A 27,501-nucleotide genomic window follows, 5' to 3' on the forward strand; every position below is an offset into this window, starting at 1 on the left:
TGGTGGTGGTGGTAACTAATATTTACATAGGGCTTTAAAGTTTATAGAACAATTTACAACATTGGTTCAGGGATGTGTTGGAACTAGCTTATATGGGCTCCCTTGAGCCATTGTTAAATTTTCAATTTGAGAATTTGCAGCTTAGAAATCTTTAAAACGCTACAAATCAGGGGCTTGGTTTATTGCTTTATTGATTATTTAGGCTTAGGAAAGTGATAGAGGAAACTTATATAATGCAGAATAAACTTTAAAAGGTACTGTATTTGTGTGTGTGCCAGATGTTAAACATTTACTAGCACAACACTGTAAATCTCATTTGATCTTCAAAACAACCCTGTGAAACAAGTGCTATGGGTATTACTATTCCCACCCTATGGAAGATGAAAGTAAGGCTGAGTATGATGAAATGTCTTACTCATGAGAAGGGAGAAAGGAAGAAGCATTTACACAGCACCTAATATGGGCCAGGAACTATGCTAAGCATTTTAAAAAATATATCATCTCATTTGATCATCAACAACAACCCTATGAGGTAGAGACTATTATTATCCCCATTTTACAGTTAAGGTAACTGAGGCAAACATAGGTTCAGTGACTTAAGATAGTGAGAAAAGCACTGACTTGAACTGGCATTGTATCCTAGTCCTAACACTTACTAGCTATGATTGAACAAGTCATATGACCTCTTTGAGACTCTCTTTATTTTTTATTTTTTGTTGGGCAATGAGGGTTAAATGACTTACCCAGGGTCACACACCTAGTAAGTGTCAAGTATCTGAGGCCATATTTGAACTCAGGTCCTCCTGAATCCAGGGCTGGTGCTTTATCCACTGTGCCACCTAGCAGCCTCCGAGACTCAGTTTCTTTATCTGGAAAGTAGGGATGCTACTCCTTGAATTGTCTACCTTGCAGAATATTTAATGAGGAAAGTGTTTGTTTATTAATGAGGAGAGTGTTAGCTCTGTTTAGTATGTATCAGAGGACCATTTTTATAATGGAGGAAAGTTTTTTAACAGAAGAGAGAGTGGCATAATCAAAACCAAATAATACAGGCTTGAGTACAGAGAAAATGGAGGTTAGGAAATCATTTAATGGATTACTGTAATAATTCACATAGAGGGTAATGATAGCCATAGCAAAGTAGTATCAATGGCAGTGGAAAAGAAAGGATGAATGTGTGAGTCATTGCACAGGTAAAATCAATTAACACTTTGTAACTGGTTGGATATTAAGGGTGAGAGTAAGGAAGATGACATTGAAGTTTTAAATACCAATGACTAGGAAAATGGCAGTGAAGCACTAAAATATAAAAATCAGGCAAAAAAGCAGATTTGTGGGGAAATATGGTGAGTTTAAATGCCTGGGACATTGAGATGGGAATGTTCAGCATGCAGTAGAAAATGAGAGAGGTTGGGGCTAGAGATTTAAATTTATAAGTGATATTTGAAACCTGTAAAGTACATAATAAGATTCCCAAGGGAATGATTGCTGAGAGAATTTTGAGAAGGAAGAGATGCTTAAATCAGTTCAATTAGAGAGTGTAGTATGATGCTAGGTACTAGAAGAGAAACAAAGTTTAGATTAAACAGGTTCCCTACCCTCATAAAATTTACCATCTAGTAAAGGAATTTGATACATACACAGTTAAGGGAGTAAAAACAAAAAACTACACAGTAAATGTAATATCAAACATTTGGTGAGAACCAAAGGGAAAAGATCATCACTGATTGATGGGCTCAAGGAAGGGTAGAGGAGATTGGATGTGATATTAACATTATTGGCATTTGGTCAACCATGTCAATTGTCGTAGTAAGTTTAAAACAGATAAGAACTGAGAAAAGGCCATGTTTTGACAGTGGTGGGAATAGAATCCAAAGTGCTGAAGATGAAGAAGCAAGTCAGCAATAAGGAGACCATTCTTTCTAAAATTTTATCAAAGGGTAGAGAGAGATGGTAATGACTTGAGAAGGTAATGGGGTTAAGGGAAGGATTTTTAGAATATTGTATACCTGACTATATTTGTAGAGAGAAGAGAAGGAGCCAATGAAGAGAAAATGATTAAAGACAGAAAACACACATTCTGCTTTTTTTCCAAAAAATAAATCCCATGAAGTGGCTTCATATATTCAACTTTGTAGCATCTGGAAATTGGTTTCAGCCCAATGAAAATTTGCAGCTCAAATTCAAATAATACAACCACTTCACAGGATTCAATGTTCACACTAATCAAGATCTAGCTGTAGCTGAGGCATAATTTTCAGGGCAAGGTCACAGAGAAGATAGGAGGGAATAGCACTAAAGATACAAAGGGGTAGTATGTTACCTTCTTGGAAAAAGAGGAAAAGCAATTATTCCTCTGAAATGGAGGATGGTTAAAGACATTAAAAGTTTTAAGGTATTAAGAAAGGAAACTGAAGAAGCTCACATAAGATGGCCCCAATCATCTAAATAAATAAAAGGGAAGAATATTTTCTGAGACTGTGTGGAGCAAAAGAGGTAGAATTGGAAATGAAATTAATAAGTCATGTTTAGAATACACATGAGGAATTTAATAGGGTGTTGATATATGAATAAAATATTGCCAAAGAAAAGTGAGGGTCTAACTGAAATAAAAAGAATCAATTTATATGGAACATCATCATAAGCATGGTTTGATGGTTTTCTCCAATGACATTTGGCAGAACCGGGACCAGAAATGGTAAATATTTGGGGCTAACCAGGTATAAATGAGGTCAATAATCAATACAAACATAGCCAAAAAATCATAGAGGTGCTGCATTATGTAGAGATTCTGCAAAACATCTGGACAAATATGTCAAATGTTTGTAAATACTTGCAAAAATTGGCAGGAACTGTGGAAATGGAAGCTATCCAGAAACTGCCTTGTAGAGAATCTATAGGAATACCTCATTAACTTAGACTAAATTTCTTTCATGACCAAGGTGAATGTCTTTGATGAATATCTTTGTTTTTTGTGTTTCACTTAATTTTTAATAATCTGATGACCATCAAACAAGATTATTTTATTAATTCTATTTCTCAAGGAATCTTGTATAATTTTGACATAGGGCATGGGAGATACCTTGCTGGAAAATAGACTTTATGGTAGTATTTTGCTCCATCTTTTTTTTTTTTTTGGTGATGCTACTTTTTGTTTGCCATATCCAAGTTGAAGTGAGATTACCTGTAAATGTTGGCTGTTCTCCAAGTATTCCTCTTTATGGAAGAGATTGTGTTAATTGTATCTAGCAATAAATAATTGCAGAGCCTCTTGAATAAGATCTACAATCACTCAAACAGTTTGGCATGACTATGTAGGAAAAAAACAAGTGGATGAAAAATGTCTATTATGTAGAAGTTGTAAGCTATCGAGTAGTGGATAAAATCAGATGCAGAAAAATAATTCTCTCATTGGTTCCTTTGTCATGAATGAGGGTGACATAACAATCCAAAAGGGTTTTTTAGGGGGGGCAGCTAGGTGGCACAATGGATAGAGCACTGGCCCTAGATTCAGGAGGACCTGAGTTCAAATCCGGCCTCAGACACTTGACACTTACTAGCTGTGTGACTCTGGGCAAGTCACTTAACCCCAATTGCCTCACCCAAAAAAAAAAAAAAAAGGTATTTAGTTATGGCATCAGAACAATCAGTTGTGCAAGTAGTCCCTTCTACTTCTAGTCCCATTACCTGGAATTGTGTGAGCCAGTTTCCACTCTCTTTGAAAAAGTGGAAGGAACACTTGAAGAAAAGATAGGAATTTTAAGGGAATTTAATTATGATAAATAAAACAGGCAGAAGATAAATTTATAATGGTTTTGTGAATTCTTTGCATGAATCTGATAGGGCCTTGAAAACTTTCAAATCATTTTCTTTTCATTCCTAGACACACTGGTGATCAAGTTAAGTGCTACTGATGCAGATGAAGAAAATCATTTGAATTCTAAAATTGCTTACAAGATAGTATCTCAGGAGCCTGCCGGTTCACCACTGTTCATTCTGAACAGATATACTGGAGAAATCCGCACAATGACAAATTATATTGACAGAGAGGTAAAGCCTTCTACAAATAATTAGGTGTCACACACACACACACACACACACACACACATCCCACCTTGATTTTGAAAAGACAGAAGATGATCTGGTGCGTCTATCACTCTTCTTACCCCAGGGCAGAAAGGAGATGGGGGCAACAACCCATAAGCAGTACTTTTGAATAAAGTCCATATTCCTTTTCATTATTGAAATCTCTCCTAAATCTCTGAGAAGATAAAGTGACCCAAGTTGATCAGTCTTTGCCTAATAGATGACCCAATCCACAAATCCTTCTTTTTCGTCTTCATTTTAGGAACATGGCACTTACAACCTCCTTGTGAGGGGTTCTGATCGGGATGGAGCTGCAGATGGGCTGTCTTCAGAGTGTGATTGTAGAATCAAAATTATTGATGTCAATGATAATTTTCCAACACTAGAAGAAACTTCAGTAAGTTTTGCTCTTGAATATAAACTATCATCCACAAGTAGGAATTATGTTTGTTTTTCTAATCATCTCTGAGTACAATTTTGGTGATAGGTATTTATGAACTTTTAATTTTTCTAAATATTCCTAGGAGGGTTTTTTTGTGAATAACATATGCTTTTATAACGTCACCTTCATTAATTCATTCAACCAATAGCTATTAAATTCCCACTACATTCAAAACATTGTGCAAGACACAGGAATAGAGATTTGCTTAAATAACTCTGTGAGATGTGACTATTTTAAAAAGAGAGAGAGAGAGGTTTTGTCCATAAGCTACACAAGAAATCAATTTCCTCATTTTACAGTCACACATACTGAACAAAAGCAAAATTACTTTTACTAATACTGCTTATAAAAACTCAACTACCATCTTTTATTTGATATCATGGCAGAATGCCTTCAGGAGACTTGGATTCAAGTCCCAGCTTCAACATTTATGAGCAGTGTGATCATAAGCCAAGCAGAGTTATGACTAGGGAAGGACAAATAGGCTCCATTTGACATGGAAAATTAGCAGATGCAAAAATTCCCAATAATCATTTTTAAAGATTGCACAATTTTAAACATTATATATTCCTGTTTCCACCGCATGCACTCCAACAGAATAGAAACAACTAGTAAGAAAGAGTAATAGGAAACTACCTGATATCATATTTAAGAATATCCATCTGAAAACCTCTGTGGTAATGAATTCCTCCCTTCCACTCAACTGAATTTTCCTCACTCCATGAACCACAGAATAGCTTTAAGTCATGGTTTGTTGTTGTTTTTTTAATTTTTTTTTTAGTATTTTATTTTCCCCCAATTACATATAAAACCAATTTTTAACATTTGGTTTTCGTTTCGTTTTGTTTTGTTTTGTTTTTAAGTGAGGCAATTGGGGTTAAGTGACTTACCCAGGGTCACACAGCTAGTAAGTGTCAAGTGTTTGAGGCCAGATTTGAACTCAGGTCATCCTGAAATCCAGGGCCAGTGCTCTATCCACTGCGCCACCTAGCTGCCCTTTAACATTTGTTTTTTAAATTTTAAGTTGAAAATTCTCTCCCTCCCTCTCTCACTCTCTCCCCAACCCTTTCATTGAGAAATCAAGCAATTTGATATAGGTTATACATGTATAGTCATGCAAAACATATTTCCATATTAGTCATGTTGTTAAAAAAAAACACAAAAAAGGCATGGGTTCTAAATTTGGGTTCACTACTATAATTCATGCCAAAGGGTTAAATTTTTTTTAATGTATGTAAGGAAATAATCGGTGAACATCTTGCTTTTTAAAAAAATAAACCAAATTGTACATAAGTATCTTGAATTTCTCTGGTTTGCTTCTTGTGTATATCTTTATTGAGGAAGAGAGTGTTTTCCCTCACATCCTTTTTTTTTAAATTAATTAATTTAATTAAGTTTTCAACATTTGTTTAGATAAGATTTCCAATTTCAAATTTTTCTCCCTCCCTCCACTCCCTCCCCACCTCCCCTAGACAGCAGGTAATCCCTCACATCCTTTTTGTTGTTGTTGAGGCAATTGGGGTTAAGTGACTTGCCTAGGGTCACACAGCTAGTAAGTGTTAAGTGTCTGAGGCCGAAATTGAACTCAGGTCCTCCTGACTCCAGGGCCAGTGCTCTATCCACTGCGCCACCTAAGGTTTTTATTAATATAATTTATTGTAAAAATTATTGTACAAACACCTCCCAAAAGCTCTGTTGAGAGATTTCAGGAAACCCATAACTTTGAATATGAAAAAAATTTACATCTTTATTTCTATGTAATTAGTTTTCTTTGTAATTCACTATGCTTTACTTTATACTCTTAAAAGCAATCTTCTAAGAGATCCATAGGCTTCACTAGACTGCCAAAAAGGCCATTACATTAAAAAAGCTCAGAACTCTTGTTTTAAAGAGTAGGTTTCAGTCTATTTTCTGTGGTTGCCAAAATTGCTAGTTAAAGGTCTGAGGCAAAGTCAAATAATATTTATGAATTTCAGATACTTCATCTACAAAATGGTCTTTATAATACTTTCACAATCTCCCTCACAGAGTTACTGTGGAGATTAAACTTTGCACAATTTAAATCAGTTTATAAATTGTTATCTCCTACACGGGCTTGGTTTGAGGAAAATATTTCACAAATCTTAAAGTGATATATAAATGTGAATGAATAGAATGATAATTATTCTATATAATAAGTTTCCTTTTTTGAAAACATTTCAGTTTTTTGTAATGCTGTTATTTCTGTCATTTCAGTATTCAGCAAGCATTGAAGAAAACTGTTTAAGTTCAGAACTGATACGATTTCAAGCAATTGATCATGACGAAGAAAATACAGACAACTGGTTGGCAGACTTTTTCTTTGTCTCTGGAAACGAGGGAAATTGGTTTGAAGTACATACAGACCCAAGAACTAATGAAGGCATCTTGAAAGTTGTTAAGGTACCATATGGGTGTCACCATATTTTGTTTCTGAGGTTTTTTCTTTTTTTTTAAATTACATTCTGCTGAATTATCTCCTTTGTTCTCTTGATACTATGATTTTCGTAGTGTTAAAGATTGGTCCATCAAAAACAAAGGATTACCTCTTCTTCCTCTCCCCAGATTCCATTGTCAATAAATTGTTCCTTGACACCAACTCCAGGTAAAAATGTGACAAGCTACTGTTTCAACATCAAATGAGCTATTCAGCAAACCAACACAAAAACACAAACGTTTGTTGAGAGTCTGTGATAACCCTTTTGGGGAGTCTTATGGGGAATACAAAGAAGCCTAATACATGATCCCTACCTTCAAAGAATTTGAAGTCTAACTAGAGAGAAAAGCAAGGAAACCCCATGGACAGAGGTCCACAGAGTCACAGTGTCAGACACAACTGAAATGACTGAACAAAGACATTTAGAGTGCTATTGAAATCCAAACAGATTACACCAAATATTAAAGTCTTAGAAAAGATTAAGAAAGTAGGTTTATAAATATTAGCTAATACAACTTCTTTCTCTTCCTTCCTTCCTTTCTTCTTTCTTTCCCTGTTGTTTCCCTTTGTTTTGGTTTTGGCTCAGACCAGTAATTTCATCAGTTTAGGAAATTCCCAATGAGGAACTTCTATCAATGCAGATTGTTGTTATTATTCCATCAAATGAGTTGAATGTAAACCTGCTTTACAAGGCTTAGAGGTATTCTTATCAGAGCTGATAGAATGTAAACCCCTAAAGGCAGGAACTGTCCTGTTTATCTTTATATCCCCCACACCAGGACTACACCTGGCACATAGTAGGCATTCCCAGAATCCGTGTTACTTGCTTGGTTGATTGATAATTTAATGTGCTTATAGATTGTAAATCAAATATTTTTGTAATCCTCAAACAATGCTATTTCTGTTCCAGAACAGAATCACCAATGGGAACTTAATAATCTCATTAACAACTGATGTACACTTAAGCAGAGGGATTAAGTAATTAGATTGTTGACCTTGTTGCACAATTAGTGGTAGATCTGGAACCATATCTAATAAACTTCTCACATTTTATCATTTCAGATGTTGGATTATGAACAAATGCCCAATATGCAACTTAGTATTGGTGTTAAAAACAAAGCTGAATTTCACCATTCTGTTGCCTCTCACTACCGGATCCAGGCCACTCCTGTCAGGATACAAGTCATTAATGTCAGAGAAGGACCAACATTTAATCCAAACTCTATGACTTTCAGAGTACAAGAAGGCTTAAGAGGAGATGCCTTATTAAATTATGTCCTTGGAAGATATACAGCCACTGATCTGGATACTGGGATTGCAGCCACAAATGTCAGGTACAATCAATTTTTTGCCCACCGACTAGTATGATAGACCATCATTGGGTCAGTCATTCATTTATGCAGAATGTATATAGTTGGATTTTTTTAAAGATATCATTGTAGAATTTGAAATGTTCCATGAATTTTCAAAGGATGCATTTATAAACAGCACCAATCTGGAAGTTATCTAAGTCAATGCACCAGAGATGAAAGAAAATGGAGGAGAGATGATCTTAACTTTTACCAGCTGCTGTTGGGAGTTGAAAGAGCTACCCAGTTGTTCCAATGGGAGTCTTTGATCTTCTTCTAATCAAATGTGTCCCACAAGCAGTGAAGGACCCTAAGAGCAGAAGTACCTTAGCAGATTATTTTAAAACAACAATTGGTGAAGACTTTGGTTTAACACCCAGCTCATCTCAAAAGAAATGCCTAAGATAAGGAGCAAGGGCAAGGATACTTCAGGAATATGACTAATTTGAAGAAAGCTGTAATAAAGAATGACAAAGAAGTAGTTAAAGCAACTGGATGATAAGAGCATCAACATTTATTGGATGCACCTTGGCAATTCCTATGGTGAACCCTAGACAGATACTTTGATTTTAAATAGCTCCTTCCTATTATTTGTGACTTCCCTCACTCTCCTTGCTACTTGGGAAAGTCATCTTCACAATCAATCAATCAATCAGCATTGTTAAGTACTTACTCTGTGCCAAACACTGTACTGAACCCTGGGGATACACAGGAAGTCTGAAAGGCAGGTCCTTTCCCTAATAGACTTCCATTCTAATGAGTGATACAAGAGATAAATGACTAGTTATATATAAAATAGATCCAGAATGGAAAGGGAAGTTATCAGCAGTTTGGGGGATCTGGAAAGGCCTTCTGAAAAAGGTAGGATTTGGACTGAGTCTTGAAGTAAGCCAGGGAAGCAAAAAGGCAAAGGCAAACTTTTGAATTCTGTTTCCAATATTTGCTAACTGGGTGACCATGAAAAAAAACATTTAAATTCTCAGAGCTTCAGTTTCTTTGTTCATAAAATAAAAATGAGTCAATATCTATTGTACCTCCTTCAACCGGTTCCTATAAAGATTGAAGGAGAATATATATGAAGGATTTTTCAACCCCTAAAGCACTATGTAGTATTACTGGTATTTTACCAAAACATGAATGGCTTTTGTTATATTGGCTCTCTAAGAACATCTAATCATTCTGCTAAACCTACAATACATTTTAGCACATTATTGGGTTTTTTTGTTTTGTTTTTGTTTTTTTGTTTTTGTTTTGCAGGGCAATGGGGGTTAAGTGACTTGCCCAGGGTCACACAGCTAGTAAGTGTCAAGTGTCTGAGGCCGGATTTGAACTCAGGTATTCCTGAATACAAGGCTGGTGCTTTATCCACTGCACCATCTAGCTGCCCCTGCACATTATTGTTTTTTTTAATTGTTTTAGAATTGTTTTATTGTTTTAGAATGGCCATCATCATAGAATAATACCAGCTTTTTTAAAAATCAAAAACAGATATGTCATGGGACATGATGCAGCCAACTGGTTAAAAGTTGACTCAAGGACAGGAGAGATACAGTTTTCCAGGGATTTTGATCCAAAATCAAAGTACATTATCGATGGGATATACGCAGCTGAGATTCTGGCTATTGAAGGTAAGGAAATTATTTCCAGTTTGCTTTCATAGCATATTTTTTGAAACGAAATATAAATACTAGCATTGGAACTAATGTCCATTTATTTTTACACTAAGGAAGCTTTGACTGTAAAATTAAATGATGTTAAAATTTTATAACTTCTCTCAGAAAACACTAAGGGGAGAGTGTCTCTAAACCATAAGGATCAAACAGAAAGAGGTGTGTCGATGTGGTATCAAGCTCCATGATGAGTTTAAAGTGTAATAAGTACCAAATATGATGAACTATTTATTATTATCATACCTAAATGGAAGCTTGGGGCTTCCATGGATGAGTTTCATTTATGATGTTACATATAACATATCAGTATCTCCAATGATAACTGAATTCCTACTCATCTCTCAAGGTGCAGTTCAGATTCTACCTCTTACATGAAAAATAGTCCTCCTCTCTCCAGAGAACAATGACCCCCCCACTACCTAGAATAGTGCATGGCATGCAGTAGGCACTTAATAAATGTTTGAATAACTAATTTAACTCCTTTAAACTAGAAGGAACATTTTTCTCCTATCTCAATGCATGGTCACATTCCATATGTATGTATGTATGTATTCTATATGTATATATTCAATATATGTATGTATGTGTATATATGTATACATGTATATGTTCCAAAGGTTTGTCATGCTGGGGTGGGAGTGGGGATAAGCTCCCACTCTCTATAAAATCCTCCAATAGCATGCATCTCAAATAGCCTCTGACAACTGAAGCCCAACTCCTGGCCTTCTCCTGGCAGAACTGTTTCCACTAACAGGAGAAGGGGTGAAGGCAAGTCACTGGTGCCTTAAAACCAGTCACTTCAGGCAGGTGGGGCTCATCAGCCTTGGCAGACAACCCACCTAGGGGAAGGAAACCCTGATTCTAAACCTCCGCTGCCTTGCAGCTATACCCATATATGGGAAAGGCTTCGGGAGTGAACCCCGAGGAAAAATCAGGAGTCGGAGTTCCTTAGACAGTTGGATGTTGGACATCACATCCCTCTGGCAACTCCTGCAGCGGCACTGGTGCCAAACTGTATTGGCTCTGCCTCTCCTTTGGATCTACCAATGTCTCGGAGAGGGGAAACCTGCTGCATGGGCAACAGCTTGTTGTCCATATTGATCCGCCCAGGCCAGCGCCCTGGAGAGGACACTCCAGCTACTCCTCATGGGGTAGATACAACACGGGATGCGGCAGTTACCGGTTATAAGTCACTCAGGAGCTTCGGCTCCCGGATCGGACTACACAGCCACACTGTGGCCTGTGGCTCTTCAAGGCGCTGATCCATGGTCATCTGCAACTGGTGGAGGACTACTACTACTACTACTATATACATGTATCTGAGTCCCTTATTCCCCTATTCATTTGTAATTCCCTGAGGGAAAGAACTGAGCCTTGTCATCTTGCACATAGTAGGTACTCAAAAAATGCTTGTTGATTTGAACTGAAAACAATGAACAATGCATCAGACAATAGTTAAATTTATACTTTAAGTCAATTTTTAAAAGTCTAAGATATAATTTGACACCTTTATCTCTATTCTTTAACTGTTATTTGCAAAGATATCAGTTTCTAAAAGTCTATGATCTTGTAATCAGACCCCAACAAAACATTAGCTTATAATTCATTCTACTTAAATTCAAAAGTTTTTCCAAGTGTTATTTGTCAGTCCCTCAACCTCTGGGTGGCTCAGCATCACAGCACTTCTAGCTACTTATCAGAGGTAATGTTATTTCTCCAAGTAATTACCTCTAAGGTATCAAATGATTTTTTGTAGGGTAACTGGTCTATAAATGTCTTTATAGCTCTGTAAATATAAAAGCTGTCCTATTACAGACTGAGAAAAAAATTTTACCTAAATTCCAAATGAACTTATGCTTGCCTTTGAAAACAATTAGCTGTCAGTCATGTGGTTGCTAATATCTCTATCTCAGGATTTTAAACTTTAGCCTCAATCATTACCAACTGAAAGATTCAATGGATTATCCATAACCTCTGAGAAACTGCTCACCATATTTCTGAATCTTATAACAATATCCAACAAAGCAAAAAGGAGTTGGTATTGGGTACCACTTATCTGAACTATTTGTAACATTGTTGTTTCAGATGGCATTGGGAAAACTGCAACAGGAACAATATGCGTCGAAGTTCCTGATGTCAATGATTTCTGCCCCATAATTTTTTCTGACAGTAGACATATCTGTATAGCCTCCCCATCAGTCATTATCTCAACAAGAGATGATTCCTTTGGCTCACCCTTTACATATTGCATCATGGATCAGCCACCAGGGACAGCTGATATATGGGATATCAGATCAATAAATGGTAAGCAGAATACAAGCTTGGTACCACCTTTAATTCCCAAAAGTAGTCATTCCTTTCTCAAATTATTTGACTCTTCCCAAAGAGCTATATTAAAGTGACAGATATTGTACATATTTAGAATACTTAAGGGAAATCTTAAGAAAATTCTTTGATTTGAAATAGAAGTACAAATGATTTATCAATAAGGATAAGTTGACAATTGATAATTATATAATAATTCCTTTATAAGAGATAAAATTGATTCTCAACTTAGAAATTAACTAGTTTTAAAAGAACGTAGGTGGGGCAACTAGGTGGCACAGTGGAAAGAGCATGAGCCCTGGAGTCAGGAGGACCTGAGTTCAAATCCGGCCTCAGACACTTAACACTTACTAGCTGTGTGACCCTGGGCAAGTCACTTAACCCCAATTGCCTCACTAAAAAAAAAAAAAAAAGGAATGCAGGTGATAGGAGCAGAGATTACATAACAGCATAGTAGACCTGGAAGGTATCTTAGCAATCTTCTTTTCTGAATCCCTCATTTGCCAGATAAAGAAACTATAAAATGAAATTACTTACCCAAGGCCATACTGTTGGAGACAAATCTAGGACTAGGAAAAGTCATGTGACCTGAATTCTAAACCAATTTTGTGTGTGTGTGTGTAGGGCAATGAGGGTTAAGTGACTTCCTCAGGGTCACACAGCTAGTAAGTGTCTGAAGCCAGATTTGAACTCAGGTCCTCCTAAATCCAGGGCTGGTGCTTTATCCACTGTGCCACCTAGCTGCCCACACTCAATTCTTTTTACTATGCCCCACTGCTTCCCAGAAGATTTCACCAGATATGTTTGGAAAGCCATGGTTTGACCCATTACATAGCAAAGGCCATGAATAGAAAATTCTTTTATAACACATGTATCTGGTACTTTGGATTAATTACTAAGTTTTCATTAATTTGGTGTTACATTTGCTTTTCTTCAAATTCCCCTTGGTTTGATATTTAACCCCAATCCAGGAGGTCAAATCCTTCCTCTATCACTTATCTACTGAGCAAATCAATCAAACTCTCTGGAACTCAATTTCATTATCTAAAAAATAAGGGGGCTGGAATAAATCCCTTCCCACTCAAAAGCTGTGAACCAATGATCTAACATTTTAAACAAATGTTTCTGGGTAAGTAAAAAAGAATTATGTAGCCTGAGAAAACAAATAATAATTGGAATGATTCTAGCTTAAAGTGTAGTAATTTTGAATAAAGGATAAAAAAAAATCCCCTCTGACTCTTAAACAACGTAACCATAGACTTACTATAAGAAACAAAAGCTAAAGCAGGCAGATATCTTGGAGATATCCTTCTGACTCAAAATTATATGATTCTATCAAGTAAAACTAATTTTCTATTTCTTTTCTTCCTTTGGAAAAGCTACTTCTGCAATACTCACTGCTGTGCAACAGTTATCGCCTGGACTTTACCAACTTCCCATCTTAGTGAAAGATATCTATGACAGAACTTGTGAATTGCCACAAATTATACAATTAGAAGCTTGTGAATGTGATGATAACCACATGTGCTCTTACTATAGCACAACTGGCATCTACCCTGGGGGCTCCACCATAATTACTGGTGACAATTTTGGGACCGTCACTGGTGACAGAGTTGGTGAAGGAAATGTGGGACTTGGACCCGCTGGAATTGGTCTGATTGTCCTTGGTCTCTTATTACTGCTATGTAAGTATTTAGTTAAGCTCTTATTTCCAGTGGATTTTCTAAAACTAGAATATGACCACTCATACTGGATTGCCTTCTTGTATTCATTTGACAGCCTTTAAAATAGCATTTGGCTCTTTGTTTATTCATTTATTTATTTATGTGTATATGTGCGTATGTATATGTATATATATATATACACACACACATACACAAATGCATCTAGACAAATGTATGTCCATGTGTCCATATATACCTATACAAAGGACAGCTAGGTGGCACAGTAGATAGAGCATTGGTCCTGAAGTTGGGAGGACCTTACTTCAACTCTCACCTCAGAAACTTACTGTGTGACCCTGGGCAAGTCACTTAATCATAATTGCTTTAAATATCCTGGGCCATCTCCAGTGGTCCTGATATCTGTCTTGTCACTGGACCCAAATGGCTCTGAGATTGGTGACCTTGCACAGCCCTCCCTCACTTAAATGCAAATCACCTTGATGTCACAGTCCTCTTCGAGAATGAAAGATAAACAATATATACATATACACATCTATATATGTGTGATGTCATTGAGATAACAAAAACAAACCAAAACACATCTTGGCAAATAGCCATTTATTAGTGCTGGGGCTTGGTGACCAAGAGACAGGTCAATTCAGAGACATCTGAGACCCAGAATCTAAATAGCTGGTGAATGAGAGGAGAATTGAAGAAGGTAAATAGATGGTCATCTGGACAGACAGGTGGTGGTGTTAGGGAGCTCTTAGAATGATCAGCATAAGGGCTGTCCTGACTGAAAGAAGAGAGTCATAATGTTTGGGGATTGAGCAGATATAGGAGTCAGGGTGGTGTGGCCGTAGGTAGTTGGGATCCAGCTACAGGGATCAAAAGTCATAGTATTTAGAGTTGATTTTCTGTGAGAGAATTATTTGAGAAAAATTCACACTGGCCTGGAAGTTAGAAGTGAATTCTTTCTACTTTTTCACTGTGGGATGTTGGGCAGTTTACTTAATATCTTTCAGCCCGGTACTTGGCCTTCAAAATGAAGATGCTGGACAGAATATCTCCAATATTTAGCTGTGACACAGAATGATCCTAATTCTTTCTGTGATCCTGCCACCAGAGGGTGGCATAATCACATATATTTCTACATCTAAGAAGAACATAAGCTAAATAATTACTTCAAACAATATTGCTTCCTATTATTATGGATGGGAAATAACTTTTAAACCAAACTTTTGACAAACTATCCTTCTTAGTGAAAAGTACTAGAAGCAGTAGTCTTCAGGTCTACTGGAACAGCCAAGCTTAACTAAAAAAGGCTCTAAACACGAGGTTTCATTTGTTTCCCCCAGAAAACAGCTCTATTACTATTATGGGATTCTGACACCATTTTAATTGTGAGCAGTAAAATGATTTCTCACAAGAATTAGGCGGTCACTAGAAATGTTTAGTATTGTTCCCAAAAGCTTGTTAGGCTAGGACCTAATGAGGAAACATGAAGGTCCTCAGGAATATTGCAAAATTTTATGGAATGTTGGTTATTTTCATTGTTAAGTCATTTTTCACTCATGTCCGAGTCTTTGTGACCCCATTCGAGTTTTCTTAGCAAAGACACTGGAGAGGTTTACCATTTCCTTCTGTAGATCATTTTGCAGATGAGAAAACTGAGGCAAACAGGGTAAAGTGACTTGCCCAAATCCCAATAGAATTTAAGATCCCTAAGAGCAAAGAGAGTTTTATTACTTGTTGGTGTCCCCAGTGCTTGGTACCTAAGATATAGTAGATGCTTAAGGGATGTTTGCTGATTGAGTGATCACACCCTATAAGTTTTACAGTTCCATCCATAACTGTTTGTTTGGAGTTTTTTGTTTGTTTGCTGTTGGGGTTTTTTGTGGGGCAATGAGGGTTAAGCGACTTGCCCAGAGTCACACAGCTCATAAGTGTCAAGTGTCTGAGGCCAGATTTGAACTCGGGTCCTCCTGAATCCAGGGCTGGTGCTTTATCCCCATCCATAACTCTGTATGCATATATGGAGGCTGTTTGGAGGGTGGGATGCCATTTTATATCTTTATCTCTCTCCTTAATTCTGTGTGTGTGTGTGTGTGTGTGTGTGTGTGTGTGTGTGTGTGTGTGTGTGTGTGTGTGTGCAATGCTAGACTCTGGAATTTACAGATCTTTTGTTAACTGTCCATCTTCCCTCCCTCGACCAGTGTCACCACTCCTGCTGCTCTTGTGTTGCTGCAAAAGGAAGACCCCAGCAGGCCTGGGAACTCGATTTGCTCCTGTGCCGGAGGGGGGTGAGGGAGTAATGCAGTCATGGGGGATAGAAGGAGCCCATCCTGAAGACAGAGTGAGTTTCAGTCTACTTTCTTTCATACATGAACCATGGTATATACACGGAAATGGAGAACTGAGACATTCAGGGCCTCCTGGCAGTTTTTCAACTCAAAAAAAAAAAAAGGAAGAGGGAAAAATAATAAGGTAATGTTGAAGAAGGAGAAGTTACATAACAGTTTTTATTTTTTAAAGAAAACTAATATTTGGGGGATGTTTCTGTTCCTTCCAGGATGTTTCCAATATTTGTGTACCAATGACGGCCTCCAACACACAGGATCGCATAGACTCCTCTGGTTAGTAGATATTAAGTTTTGCTGTTGTTTTTGAAGTGTAAGAGGCTTCATCAGGGAATTATAGTCATAGCTCTAGAAGTAGAAGGGGGCCTCAGAAGCCATTTATAGATGAGGAAACTGAGGCCTCAAAGTTTAAATGACTTTTCCAAATCACACAGATAGCAAGTGGAAGAGCCAGGATTAGAACCATGGGATTAGAACCTCCATGAGGGCAGGGTCAGTATTTTACCTCTTTTGGTATACCCAAGTTTAGCACAGTTCCTGACATATAACAGACACTTAATAAATTTGCATTGATTAATTGATTAAACCCAGGAGCGAGAGCTGGGGCATGTATGCTTTGGCTCCAACCAGAGGGACATATGATCTAGGAAATTCCTATAATCGTGCTTGTTACAGAAGCAACCTGAAAAATTGAGTTGGCTTGGCTAAACTCATGAGGAAGCTTCTATTCATAGCATGAAATAGGTTAAAATCATGAGAACCATTCTAGGTTTGGGATGGTCAATCATTTTTTTTTTCTCTCAGTCAGTCAATAAACATTTGGGGGGGGGGCAGGGCCATGAGGGTTAAGTGACTTGCCCAGGGTCACACAACTAGTAAGTGTCAAGTGTTCGAGGCTGGATTTGAACTCAGGTCTTCCTGAATAAAGGGCCAGTGTTTTATCCACTGTGACACCTAGCTGCCCCCACCCATATACATTTTTTTTAAAAACCCTCTCAAGTAGGCAATGCAGCTTGATGAGCCCACAGAGAGAAGAAGCAACTCAACCCTAGAAGGACCACTATTCCAACTCCTGATCACTACCTACCTTTCTCACCCCCTTTAGCCTGGGAGATAATTGAAAGCCCTAAGCAGAGGCAGATAGAAGTCTGAACTACCTGAATGCTATCGCATGAATTAGAAACATATTTGGGGGGGCGGCTAGGTGGCGCAGTGGATAAAGCACCGGCCCTGGATTCAGGAGTACCTGAGTTCAAATCCGGCCTCAGACACTTGACACTTACTAGCTGTGTGACCCTGGGCAAGTCACTTAACCCTCATTGCCCCGCAAAAAAAAAAAAAAGAAACCTATTTGGTTTCTATGTCCAGGGATCCCAGAGAAAACTTGGGATATTAGAAGCATAAGATCATAAACAAGGAGCTGAGACACTGGAAGTCACTGAATGCAACCCTCTCATTTTCCAGATGAGGAAACTGAATTCCATATAGGTGAAGTGATTTGATTCAGGTCACATAATAAGTGGCAGGGGTAGCGATTCAAGTCAGATAATAGAATCACAGATATAGAATAAGATGGGATCTCAAAGTCAACATCATCATCATAGCTAACACTTACTGATCACCTACTATGTGCCAGGCACTAATGCTAAGTAAGTACTTTATAAATATTATCTCATTTGATCCCCACAACAACCTTGATAAGGTCATTGCTATTATTAGCCCCATTTTTACAAATGTGGAAACTGAGATCAAAAGAGTGACTTGCCCAGGGTCAGACAGCTTGCTGTACCCATTTCCCTTAGCTTTTACTTGCCTGTTTAATTTTTCCATATGAGAGAATTATTCAGTCAACAGGAAAAAGATCATGCAGGTACTTAGATGATGAAGCCCTGTAACTATCCCCAGTCATATAACATGAAAACACACTCTTTTCAGAGATCTACACCAACACATATGCCGGTGGAGGCACCGTTGAAGGAGGCGTTTCCGGGGTGTCTGGGGTTGAGCTGAATACAGGAGTTGGAGCAGCACTGAGTCTTGGGGCTGGAGGACTTGCAGGAGCAGTAAGAAGACGGGGCTCCACCATAGGAACACTGAGGGAATATGCAGAAACTGGCGTGAATATGGCTTTCTTGGACGGCTACTTCTCTGAGGTAATCCCTTCATAGACACAAGAATGTGGGTTCATGAATGGTTATCTGTTCTGTTTGGTCTGGGGTCTTTTTTGTGTGACTCTGATAATCATGGTGCACAATATGCTAGTAAAAAAAAAAAACCCACCTCTGCAGTAAAGTGCCTCACTATAGTACATCACAGAAATTACACTGAGGTTTTAAGTCACATCCTCTACTGTAATAAAGAAAAACTTTTTAGAAGTGTTCTCCATAGGGGCCGCTAGGTGGCACAGTAGATAAAGCATCAGCCCTGGATTCAGGAGGACCTGAGTTCAAATTCGGCCTCAGACACTTGACACTTATTAGCTGTGTGACCCTGGGTAAGTCACTTAACCACCACTTGCCTACAAAAAATAAACAAATAAATATAAAAATAAATAAATACTCTAAAAAGACAGAATTTTTTTAAAATTCTCCATCCCTGCTAATGCCAACATTACTATAATTAAATAAGATAGTTGGTCAACCTAGCTTTTTTGTCTACTGTGCACCAATGCTGCACTAAATGCTGAGCATGCAAAGTAAGTTTTTAAAAAATCTCTGCTCTCAGTGAGTTCACAAATCTAATATGTGTGTGTGTATATATGAAAGCATATATACTTAAGTAATATATGTACATATATACACATAATAGCTAGCATTTATATATCATTTTGAGGTTTGCAAAGCACTTTATAAATATCTCATTTTATCTTCACAACAGTCCTAGGAGGTAGATACAATAATTATCTCCATTTTACAGATGAGGAAACTGAGGCTAAATTATTTGCCCTAAGTATGTATTTGAAGGAGGTTTTCCTTATGTCAGGCCCAGTGTTCTATCCAGGGTGTCTGGGGTTGAGCTAAATAAAGGAATAGTCAAAGAATTCTAATTATAATTCCACTTCATCTTCTTTCTAGTTTTTCCACCTATTGACTCTAATAGCTACAAGATTCCTCTTCCTACCCATCCCAGGTTGGAGTTTTCTACTTCTTTCCCCACTTCCCTCCCATTTTAGAGAGACCTGAAGGACCCTGACCAAGGCTGAGATACCAATCCAAAGGTGGAGGAAATTCCACAGGATGGAAAATGATAGCTTGAAGTAGAAATGAAGAAGGTAGTACCATAAGCAAGAACAGGCTTGGATCTTCAATTAAAACAGGAGTACAAAAAAAAAAAAAAAACCAGGACTACAGGAGAAAAAAGGAATTAAAAACTAAGATGAAGCAGGGGGACAGAAGAAAAATCAAAGGGACACAATGACATATTTTAAAAGGAAGAAAATCATAGGAGGGCATTTGGGAATCTCATTGTGAACTTGGGCCTACAAAGTACAGTGTTTATCTCAGTATCCAACATGAGAAAGCAGTGCTTTCCAGGAAGGGGAGTGAAGGAGAAAAAATAAGAATGATGAAACAAGACTAGCTGTTTGCCCTGTAGTAATAGGCCTGAGCTTCATCCTCTGAGTCTATAAAAAGGGGATAAATATCAGTCCTAGGCCCACTTCAGATATTTTGTGAGTATAAACAAGATAATAAGCATGTGAACTGCTTGGAGCTCTTGAGACAAAAACTCCATATAAAATCAAAGTATCATCATCATTATTCCCCCAGAGCAGGTAGTTTAATCAGCTACTTATGCCTGAACAGAACCAGTGAAGGTGGTTTTTGCAATATTACTTATAGCCTTTCACTCACTGAAGCAGAAAATTATTTCTTTTGTTTTGTTTTGTTTTTTGTTTTTTTGGTGGGCAATGGGGGTTAAGTGACTTGCCCAGGGTCACACAGCTAGTAAGTGTCAAGTGTCTGAGGTCAGATTTGAACTCAGGTCCTCCTGAATCCAGGACCAGTGCTTTATCCACTGCGCCACCTAGCTGCCCCAGAAAATTATTTCTTTAGCCATAGTTTGGCCAAGACTAAACTTCTGGGAAATCCCAGGGACTTACAGAGGATCAATTCAACACACACTTAATATCTTGTATGGAATCAGGAAGTGATTCTCTTTCTAGCTAGACCCTCTTGGCCTTGAACAAGTATCCAGTAGAATACAGAGATGAGCTCAATCTCAATCAATAAAATAAACACAACAGGTATTAATGGGAACTTGGGAGCCCTCAGAATTTGGTGGGAGGAAGAATGGGAATTTCTAGTTCAATACAATCATACAAATCCATAAGAAAATGGCTTGAGACTATAACCATCAACAATAACCCTAAAAATATAAATACACAAAGAATTCTGCCAAGATCATGGAATTGGTTTATAATAATTGATATGAGATCATGTAGGGAGGGAGAGGTGGAGAGAGACAGAAAAAAAACAGAGAGAAATAGCAAGAGAGGTAGAGATCAAGAAAGATCTATCTAGAGAGATAAAAACAGAGATAGCAAAAAGAAATAGAGACAGAGATAACAAGAGTTACAGAGAGAAGGACAGAGAGAAAACTGTATGTAGCCAAGTCTCTACTGGGCCCACCAGGGAAGAGAGCCTTCAAGACAAAGTTCTGTGTCCTTGCACTTAAATCTAATCAGGCCACCTCCCCAATTCCCTCAAGGATGTGAGACAAAATCACAACTTCATTCTGGGATCTATGCTAAATTTGACAGGTGTTAGGGCAGGGAATGGGGGGCGGGGGGGGCGGCCTTACATTTTTAAGTCTATTTTGAATCAGGAAGGCCCTGCCCTGTTAACAGGAAGTGACAACCTTAATCCAGTAACATAATACAGTGCTACAACCTTTTCTAGTTAAAACTGGGGCATGGGTGAGTACACTTACTTGTGTAGAATGATAATTTTAAAAGTAGCTATTTCTTGACATATTCAAAAGAAATCAAACCAGATTAAAATCTGGCTGATTCCAAATTCGGATTTTCCATCACTGCTGACAAACTATCTCTTAGAAAAAAAATTCTTCTCTTTCTAAATAAGGCACTTGTTCGGTTTTCCTTTGCAAGTAGAGATCTACAGAGGTAAAGTTGGATAGTTCATAGTTTGCAAAGTGTCAAGAAATGTAAATTTAGAGGAAATACACAGAATCACAGAATAAGATGCATCCTTAGAGAACATGGAGTTCAACCTTCTCATTTTACAGATAAGGAAAGGAAGACTCAGAGATTTTAAAGTGTATTAGAACAATTCAAATGCCTAGATGTTAGCAAAGACTAGAATACAATCCCCAGAATCCTAATCTAATATTTTTCCTATGTAATAGTGCTATTTCCAAAAGAAAAGATTAAATTTCTGTGATCTCAGTAAACACGAATCCCAATCTCCCCCCAACCAATCATTATATTAGCCTAATATCATATCATTAAACAGCAAATAATTCATACTGAATTTCTTTTCATTAGTCTGAGCTGTTTAATTAGCAGCTCGTTTCAGCTCAAATTCCAATTTGCCCCAGTGTTTTATTATTCATGGGAATGGATGCAAGAAATGGAGGAATAAATATGGCCTATGAAATTTATGACCATGAATACTCTTGTGGAATCAGGCTGATAACATCCACTAAACCCAGCAATTAGAGGTGGAGTGAGATGCCAGAACTGTTGAGTATTCATCAGGGAGTGGCATCACTGAGCAGTAGTTTGACAGTATAATTGAAATTATATTTAGCACAAAATCCCCAGTGGTGTGTTAAAGAAGGATTGCCCCTGAGGTTTTACCCTTTGTGCATGAGTATTTTTCAAACTGAAGAAAATAATCAAGGACCCCTTTTTTGTTATTTCCCAAAACATTTTTGTTGAACCTAGCAGAGATGATTCTGGCTCAGTAAATCTGTGGTAATTATTGTCTTCTCCGAGAACCTCATTCCCAAATGCTTGATCAACTCTAGGAAAAATTTTAAGGTAGGCAAGAGTTGCCTTAGGCACCCTCTCACTTGCCCATGCAGTACTTCTCTTCATCTTCCTAGAATTCCATGCTCCAGTACTCTGTACTCTATGCCAAGGAACCATGTTCTCTCAGCTATCTATCACTATGAGAGTTCCTTAGCACACCCTTCCAGAGATATTTGGTTTTTAATCTGAAGCATAAAAGCCTCCAGAAACCTAAGGAAGTACTCTCCAATCTTAGAATTTAGACAGGTAGGTGTATCTGTGGGCCTGTGAGCCTTTCTGACTCACCTAAATAATGCCATAGAAGTGACCACTAATTCTCCTACTAGTAATTCCAGTCCTTTACATAGTGACTAAAGTCCCAGCATTTTGAAGTTAAGCCTTCTTGCCAAAGTTTTCTTCTTTGGAGAAAAGGTCAAATATTTAAGCTCCTCAAAAAACATACTGATCATATTAATTTGTTTCGTATATACAAGGGGCCGAAGACCAAAGGTCAGAACTTAGTCTCTAAGTAGAATGTGGAAATGATTATTAAAATCATTTCCCAAACATCAGTTTTCCAAAAATGCAAATCTAATGCACCTGTGATATCCACCCCCCTCACAAAAAGGCCCTTTCTGGTTCTCAGCCCATAGTTCCACTGAATTAAAAAATCATAGAAGCATCAATGTTCATATTGTTTGATATTTTAAGAAGGGAAAACAGTTCTATTTCCTTGTCTTTGCTCTACCTTTAGAAAGCCTATGCTTATGCAGATGAAGATGAATGTCGACCTGCAAATGACTGCCTTCTTATTTATGACCATGAAGGAATGGGATCTCCTGTGGGCTCCATTGGCTGCTGCAGCTGGATTGTAGAAGACCTGGATGACAGCTATTTGGAAACTCTGGACCCGAAGTTTAGGACTCTAGCTGAAATCTGCTTAGATACAGAAATTGAACCATTTCCATCTCCTCACCAGGCCTGGATTCCAATCACTACTGATCTTCCCTTACTTGGACCAAATTACATTGTGAATGAATCTTCAGCGATGTCTCTCACAGAGGCTGGATTCCAGGCAGAAATGGCAATGCCTGATCCCATGATTCATGGTGACATTATAGTGACAGAGTCATATAGTACTTCTGACCAATGTGTACAACCAACTACCATTATTTTTGAACCTCAGCTGGTTCCCAATGTCCTGGTTACAGAAGCAGTGATGGCACCTGCCTATGCTGTACAAGGAAACATTTGTGTACCTGCTGAGTTAGCCAACACACATAATGTGATCTACACTGAAAGAGTAGTGCCAAGTCCAGGCATGACTGCCATGAGTAACAGCAGCATGACCAGTGGTTGCATGGGTACTGGGATGAGTGGCAGTGGAATGGTAGGACCTGATATTCAAGTGACCCAAATCGTAAATCCAGATGTTCATGTCTGCCAAACCATGGGGTCCCCAATGACATCTCGGCGTAGGGTAACACAGCACAGTACAGTACAGTACTTCCAGCAATAAGGCCCTTACTAATGATGTTCTCAGTACTATTAATGACACATTCATAATCATCAAAGTTAACTGTCACAAAATCCCATTATTGTGTACTTTTTTGACTTAGCACTGAACCTCTAAGCTCATGCTCTCTCTGTTGATGGAAAGTTTTGGCCAAATATTTTGAGTGAAGATTTCTTCATCATGATTTTTAATGGAGCACCAAAAATATGTCTTAAAGTTACAGTGTGTTCTTTAGCACAAGGCCTAAAAACTTACTCCCAAAACAGAGAGTCACTAAAGCCTTCAAGTCTTCCAAACAAGTTATGAAAACGCTCTGTCCTGATGCTTGAATTTTGCGCAAGTAATTAGCCTATTCTATATTCACCTGCCATACTACTGTACCTCTAGAAAGGAAATTGCACTAAAGAAGTTCTTCTTTACAACAAATTTGAATATTGAACAGTCTTATTTGGTTCATAAAAACTGTACATTTCAAGAGAGGCGGGGAAGAGAGTGAATCTCCTCAAAGAGATCGTTTGACACTAGACTTCCCCTTCAAGGATTTTCTCAACAGCTGAAGTAGGTAGGATAAGCTTAATATAATCTGGGAAAAGGAATTTTATTGCTGAATGCATCAATGGTAAAGGTTCATTGCATGGAATAACATATGGAAACCATTCAACATGGATGAATTTTAATTGTACCTTACAATTTCATATCATTACTTAGAAATTAACTTAAAAAAATAGCAAATGCAACTAAAGGACTGAAGGAGGTGAAACAATTCATTTATAAGTATGAAGTAGAAAAAGTTCTTGGAGAAATATTTGTTCCTTCCCCACAAGGACTTTTTCTCCCCTTATTTAAGAAATTATATTAGTTCATAACACAAATGGGATGAAGCTAGGCCATGGGCCCTGAACATTAGCTTGAGTAAAATATTTTCTCAAATACCTCCTTCAGGCACCAAAACTGAGGCAACATGGCCACACTTATAAGCAGGAAAAAAATTATTTTGTCCTATTAGTAACTAATGCTTCCATTCCTAACCTTGTCATTCACGTTGAATGAACAAAATGAAGAGCCTGCATTGCACAGCCAGACAATTTCTGTCTGTGTAAAGACAACTGGGGAGCAGGGGGAAGGGATTAACAGGGTAGTTTTATTTTAATTCTGTAAAATATGTAAACTATACAGTAGTTACTAGTGTATACAGCAGGACTAAGTTGTAAATATAATAAAATTATTTCCAAGGCCTTGTTTCTTTTTTGATTTCAGTAACCAAGTGATTCTCACATTTCTGCTCCTTCTTTAATGACATAAGGACCTTAGGGATCATTTAACCCAAAACCTGCACCTTAAACATGAGAAGCACAAAAAAATGTAATAATAACTCCTTATAGTTGTCTATTGCTTTACAATTTATGAAATTCTTTGACCATTATTACCTCACTTGTAGGCTGGCATAGTAGGCATGGGGACATCTAAGCTTGATTCCTGACTCCACTAATTTGCAGTTTTATGACCTTGGGAAAATCAATTAGCTTCAGTTTCTTTGTAAAACAGTGAGGGTAGTACTAACACTGACTACCTCACAGTACAAGTACAGAAACTTTGTAATCTATAAAGTACTCCATAAAAAAGAATTACTATTAATGATAATAATAATTATCTGAGGGCAGGTATTATTAGCTCCATTTTTTAGATGAGGAAACTGATATGGAGAAAATAGGTGGACTTGTCCTAGGTCACAAAGCTAGTAAATGACAAAGAAGACTGGGAAACCTTATAACTATGTATTCAATGCTTTTCAAATTTCTCCTCTTTTGTCATGTAAGTTCTCCCAATTTAGTGAAAAATCATTAGTTCTATAAATTTTTTTAAATACTTCTTTCTGGGGGCAGCTAGGTGGCTTAGTGGATAGAGCACCAGCCCTGGATTCAGGAGGACCTGAGTTCAAATTTGGCCTCAGACACTTAGCACTTACTAGCTGTGTGACCCTGGGCAAGTCACTTAACCCCAATTGCCTCACCAAAAAAAAACCAAAAACTTCTTTCTGAAGCTACACAAAAGCTTCCAACCTTGGCTTTCCTCCTTGATCCTGACTTCTCATCGCTGGTAATTTACAAGCTCCTGGTCACTTCTTGAACAATTGAACTTGTAACAAACCATTGGATGATAGGATTTACTAGAAGGAGTCTTAGAAGTCATACAGACCAGTATGGTACAGTGGAAAGAGCCCTTGCTCTGGAATCAGAGGACCAGTATTTAAATCCCACCTCTTACATTTATTAGCTTTGTGACTTTTGGCAAGTCACTTAGTTTCCTTGAGCCTGTTTCCTTATCTAAAATTGAGGGGATTAGATTATATGTCTTCTGAGGCCCCTTCAAACTCTAGATCTAAGGTCCTTAATCTCTCCTAGACAGTCATAAACTGAGTGAAAGATGAGTCCAGATGTAGTTTCTGGACAATTTAATCATTTTATTAATAATGCCAGCATGTTTATTAATAAAAGGATGGTCATTTGGCCATCTCTCCTGGACCAAACACCCCTCATGGTGGTAGGCTCACAGTTTATGTGCTCTTAGAAGAGTAGGTGCTCCTGAGGGTGGCAATTAACTTTGGTTAACAATTAATAAGAGAATGAATATTACAGTGAGGGGCTGGGCTATATTTCAGTGAGGGTCTTGAGGTATGTAACTTGGATCACCCAAGTCTTGATCAAAGAGACTTACCAATCTACATATCAAAGAGGGAATTCAATTCTATCCCAGACCTATCTGATCAAACACAACGAATTCATCTATTCTCTCAGAATTATTGGTTAAGTTTATGTCCAAGATTTCCCACACTAGTTGATTTCTAGATAAGGAAGTAAAAAAGGGGGAAAACCTTGGTTCTAATATAATAATTAGTTATTAAATACAAGAGAGAAATAATCATTTCTCTTATCACTTAAAAATTGTTAGTTCCTGAGGCAGGTGGGTGGCACAGCGGATAAAGCACCAGCCCCAGATTCAAGAGGACTTGAGTTCAAATCCAGCCTCAGATACTTGACGCTTACTAGCTGTGTGACTCTGGGCAAGTCACTTAACCCTCATTGCCCCCCCCCCAAAAAAATTATTAGTTCTTTATTAAAATTAAAACTCTAATTACATTGAAAAAGAAATTTGAAGAGTAGGGAAAATAGAAGATAATATGTCATTAGTTAATAAGGAGGTTGAACTACATGACTTCTAAGGTCCTTTCTGACTCTAAACCTTATGATTTTCTGATCCTTTAAAGGAGAACTTTGGGAATATTAAAAATACAGTAATAATTTGATTAATATCTAGGGAATAAAAACATTGAAAATCAAAGAAGTTGAGAAGACAGAAGAATTACTTAGATAATATAATACACACTAATAGAAATGGTAGATATGAAGACAAATTTGTATTATAGTTTAAAGAGATGGCAGTTTTCCAACAATCCAAGAAGGAATGAAAAAATTGCTTTTTGGTAAGTACCATCCTAAGCACTGGTGATATAAGTACAGAAGCGAGGCAATACTTGCCCTCAAGGAGCATACATTTTAATATGGTTAAACAGTAGCTGCGGCAGGGTGATTTGGTTAAGTTACAAGAGTGTCAATGGAGTTATAGGGTAGTTGATTGATATCCCTATTTCCTGGCATAGGCCTC

The 27,501-nt window shown here is 37.6% G+C and overlaps 1 protein-coding gene across 1 annotated transcript in view; it reads left to right on the top strand.

Annotated features, from left to right (window-relative positions):
- Positions 1-23,870, top strand: part of DSG4 (desmoglein 4) — a gene marked incomplete at its 5' end in the record, with an annotated part of 33,819 nt that extends 9,949 nt beyond the window's left edge. Inside the window, 11 exons of the mRNA XM_043993716.1 lie at positions 3,884-4,050; positions 4,349-4,483; positions 6,764-6,949; positions 8,046-8,317; positions 9,821-9,960; positions 12,088-12,306; positions 13,707-14,012; positions 16,208-16,347; positions 16,564-16,627; positions 18,287-18,504; positions 23,077-23,870. Coding sequence (XP_043849651.1) covers positions 3,884-4,050; positions 4,349-4,483; positions 6,764-6,949; positions 8,046-8,317; positions 9,821-9,960; positions 12,088-12,306; positions 13,707-14,012; positions 16,208-16,347; positions 16,564-16,627; positions 18,287-18,504; positions 23,077-23,841 — 2,612 coding nt within the window. The remainder of the gene's footprint in view (positions 1-3,883; positions 4,051-4,348; positions 4,484-6,763; positions 6,950-8,045; positions 8,318-9,820; positions 9,961-12,087; positions 12,307-13,706; positions 14,013-16,207; positions 16,348-16,563; positions 16,628-18,286; positions 18,505-23,076) is intronic.
- Between the last annotated feature and the right edge of the window lie 3,631 nt (positions 23,871-27,501).

Source organism: Dromiciops gliroides, chromosome 1 (genome assembly GCF_019393635.1).
Source record: "Dromiciops gliroides isolate mDroGli1 chromosome 1, mDroGli1.pri, whole genome shotgun sequence".
NCBI lineage: Eukaryota > Metazoa > Chordata > Mammalia > Microbiotheria > Microbiotheriidae > Dromiciops > Dromiciops gliroides.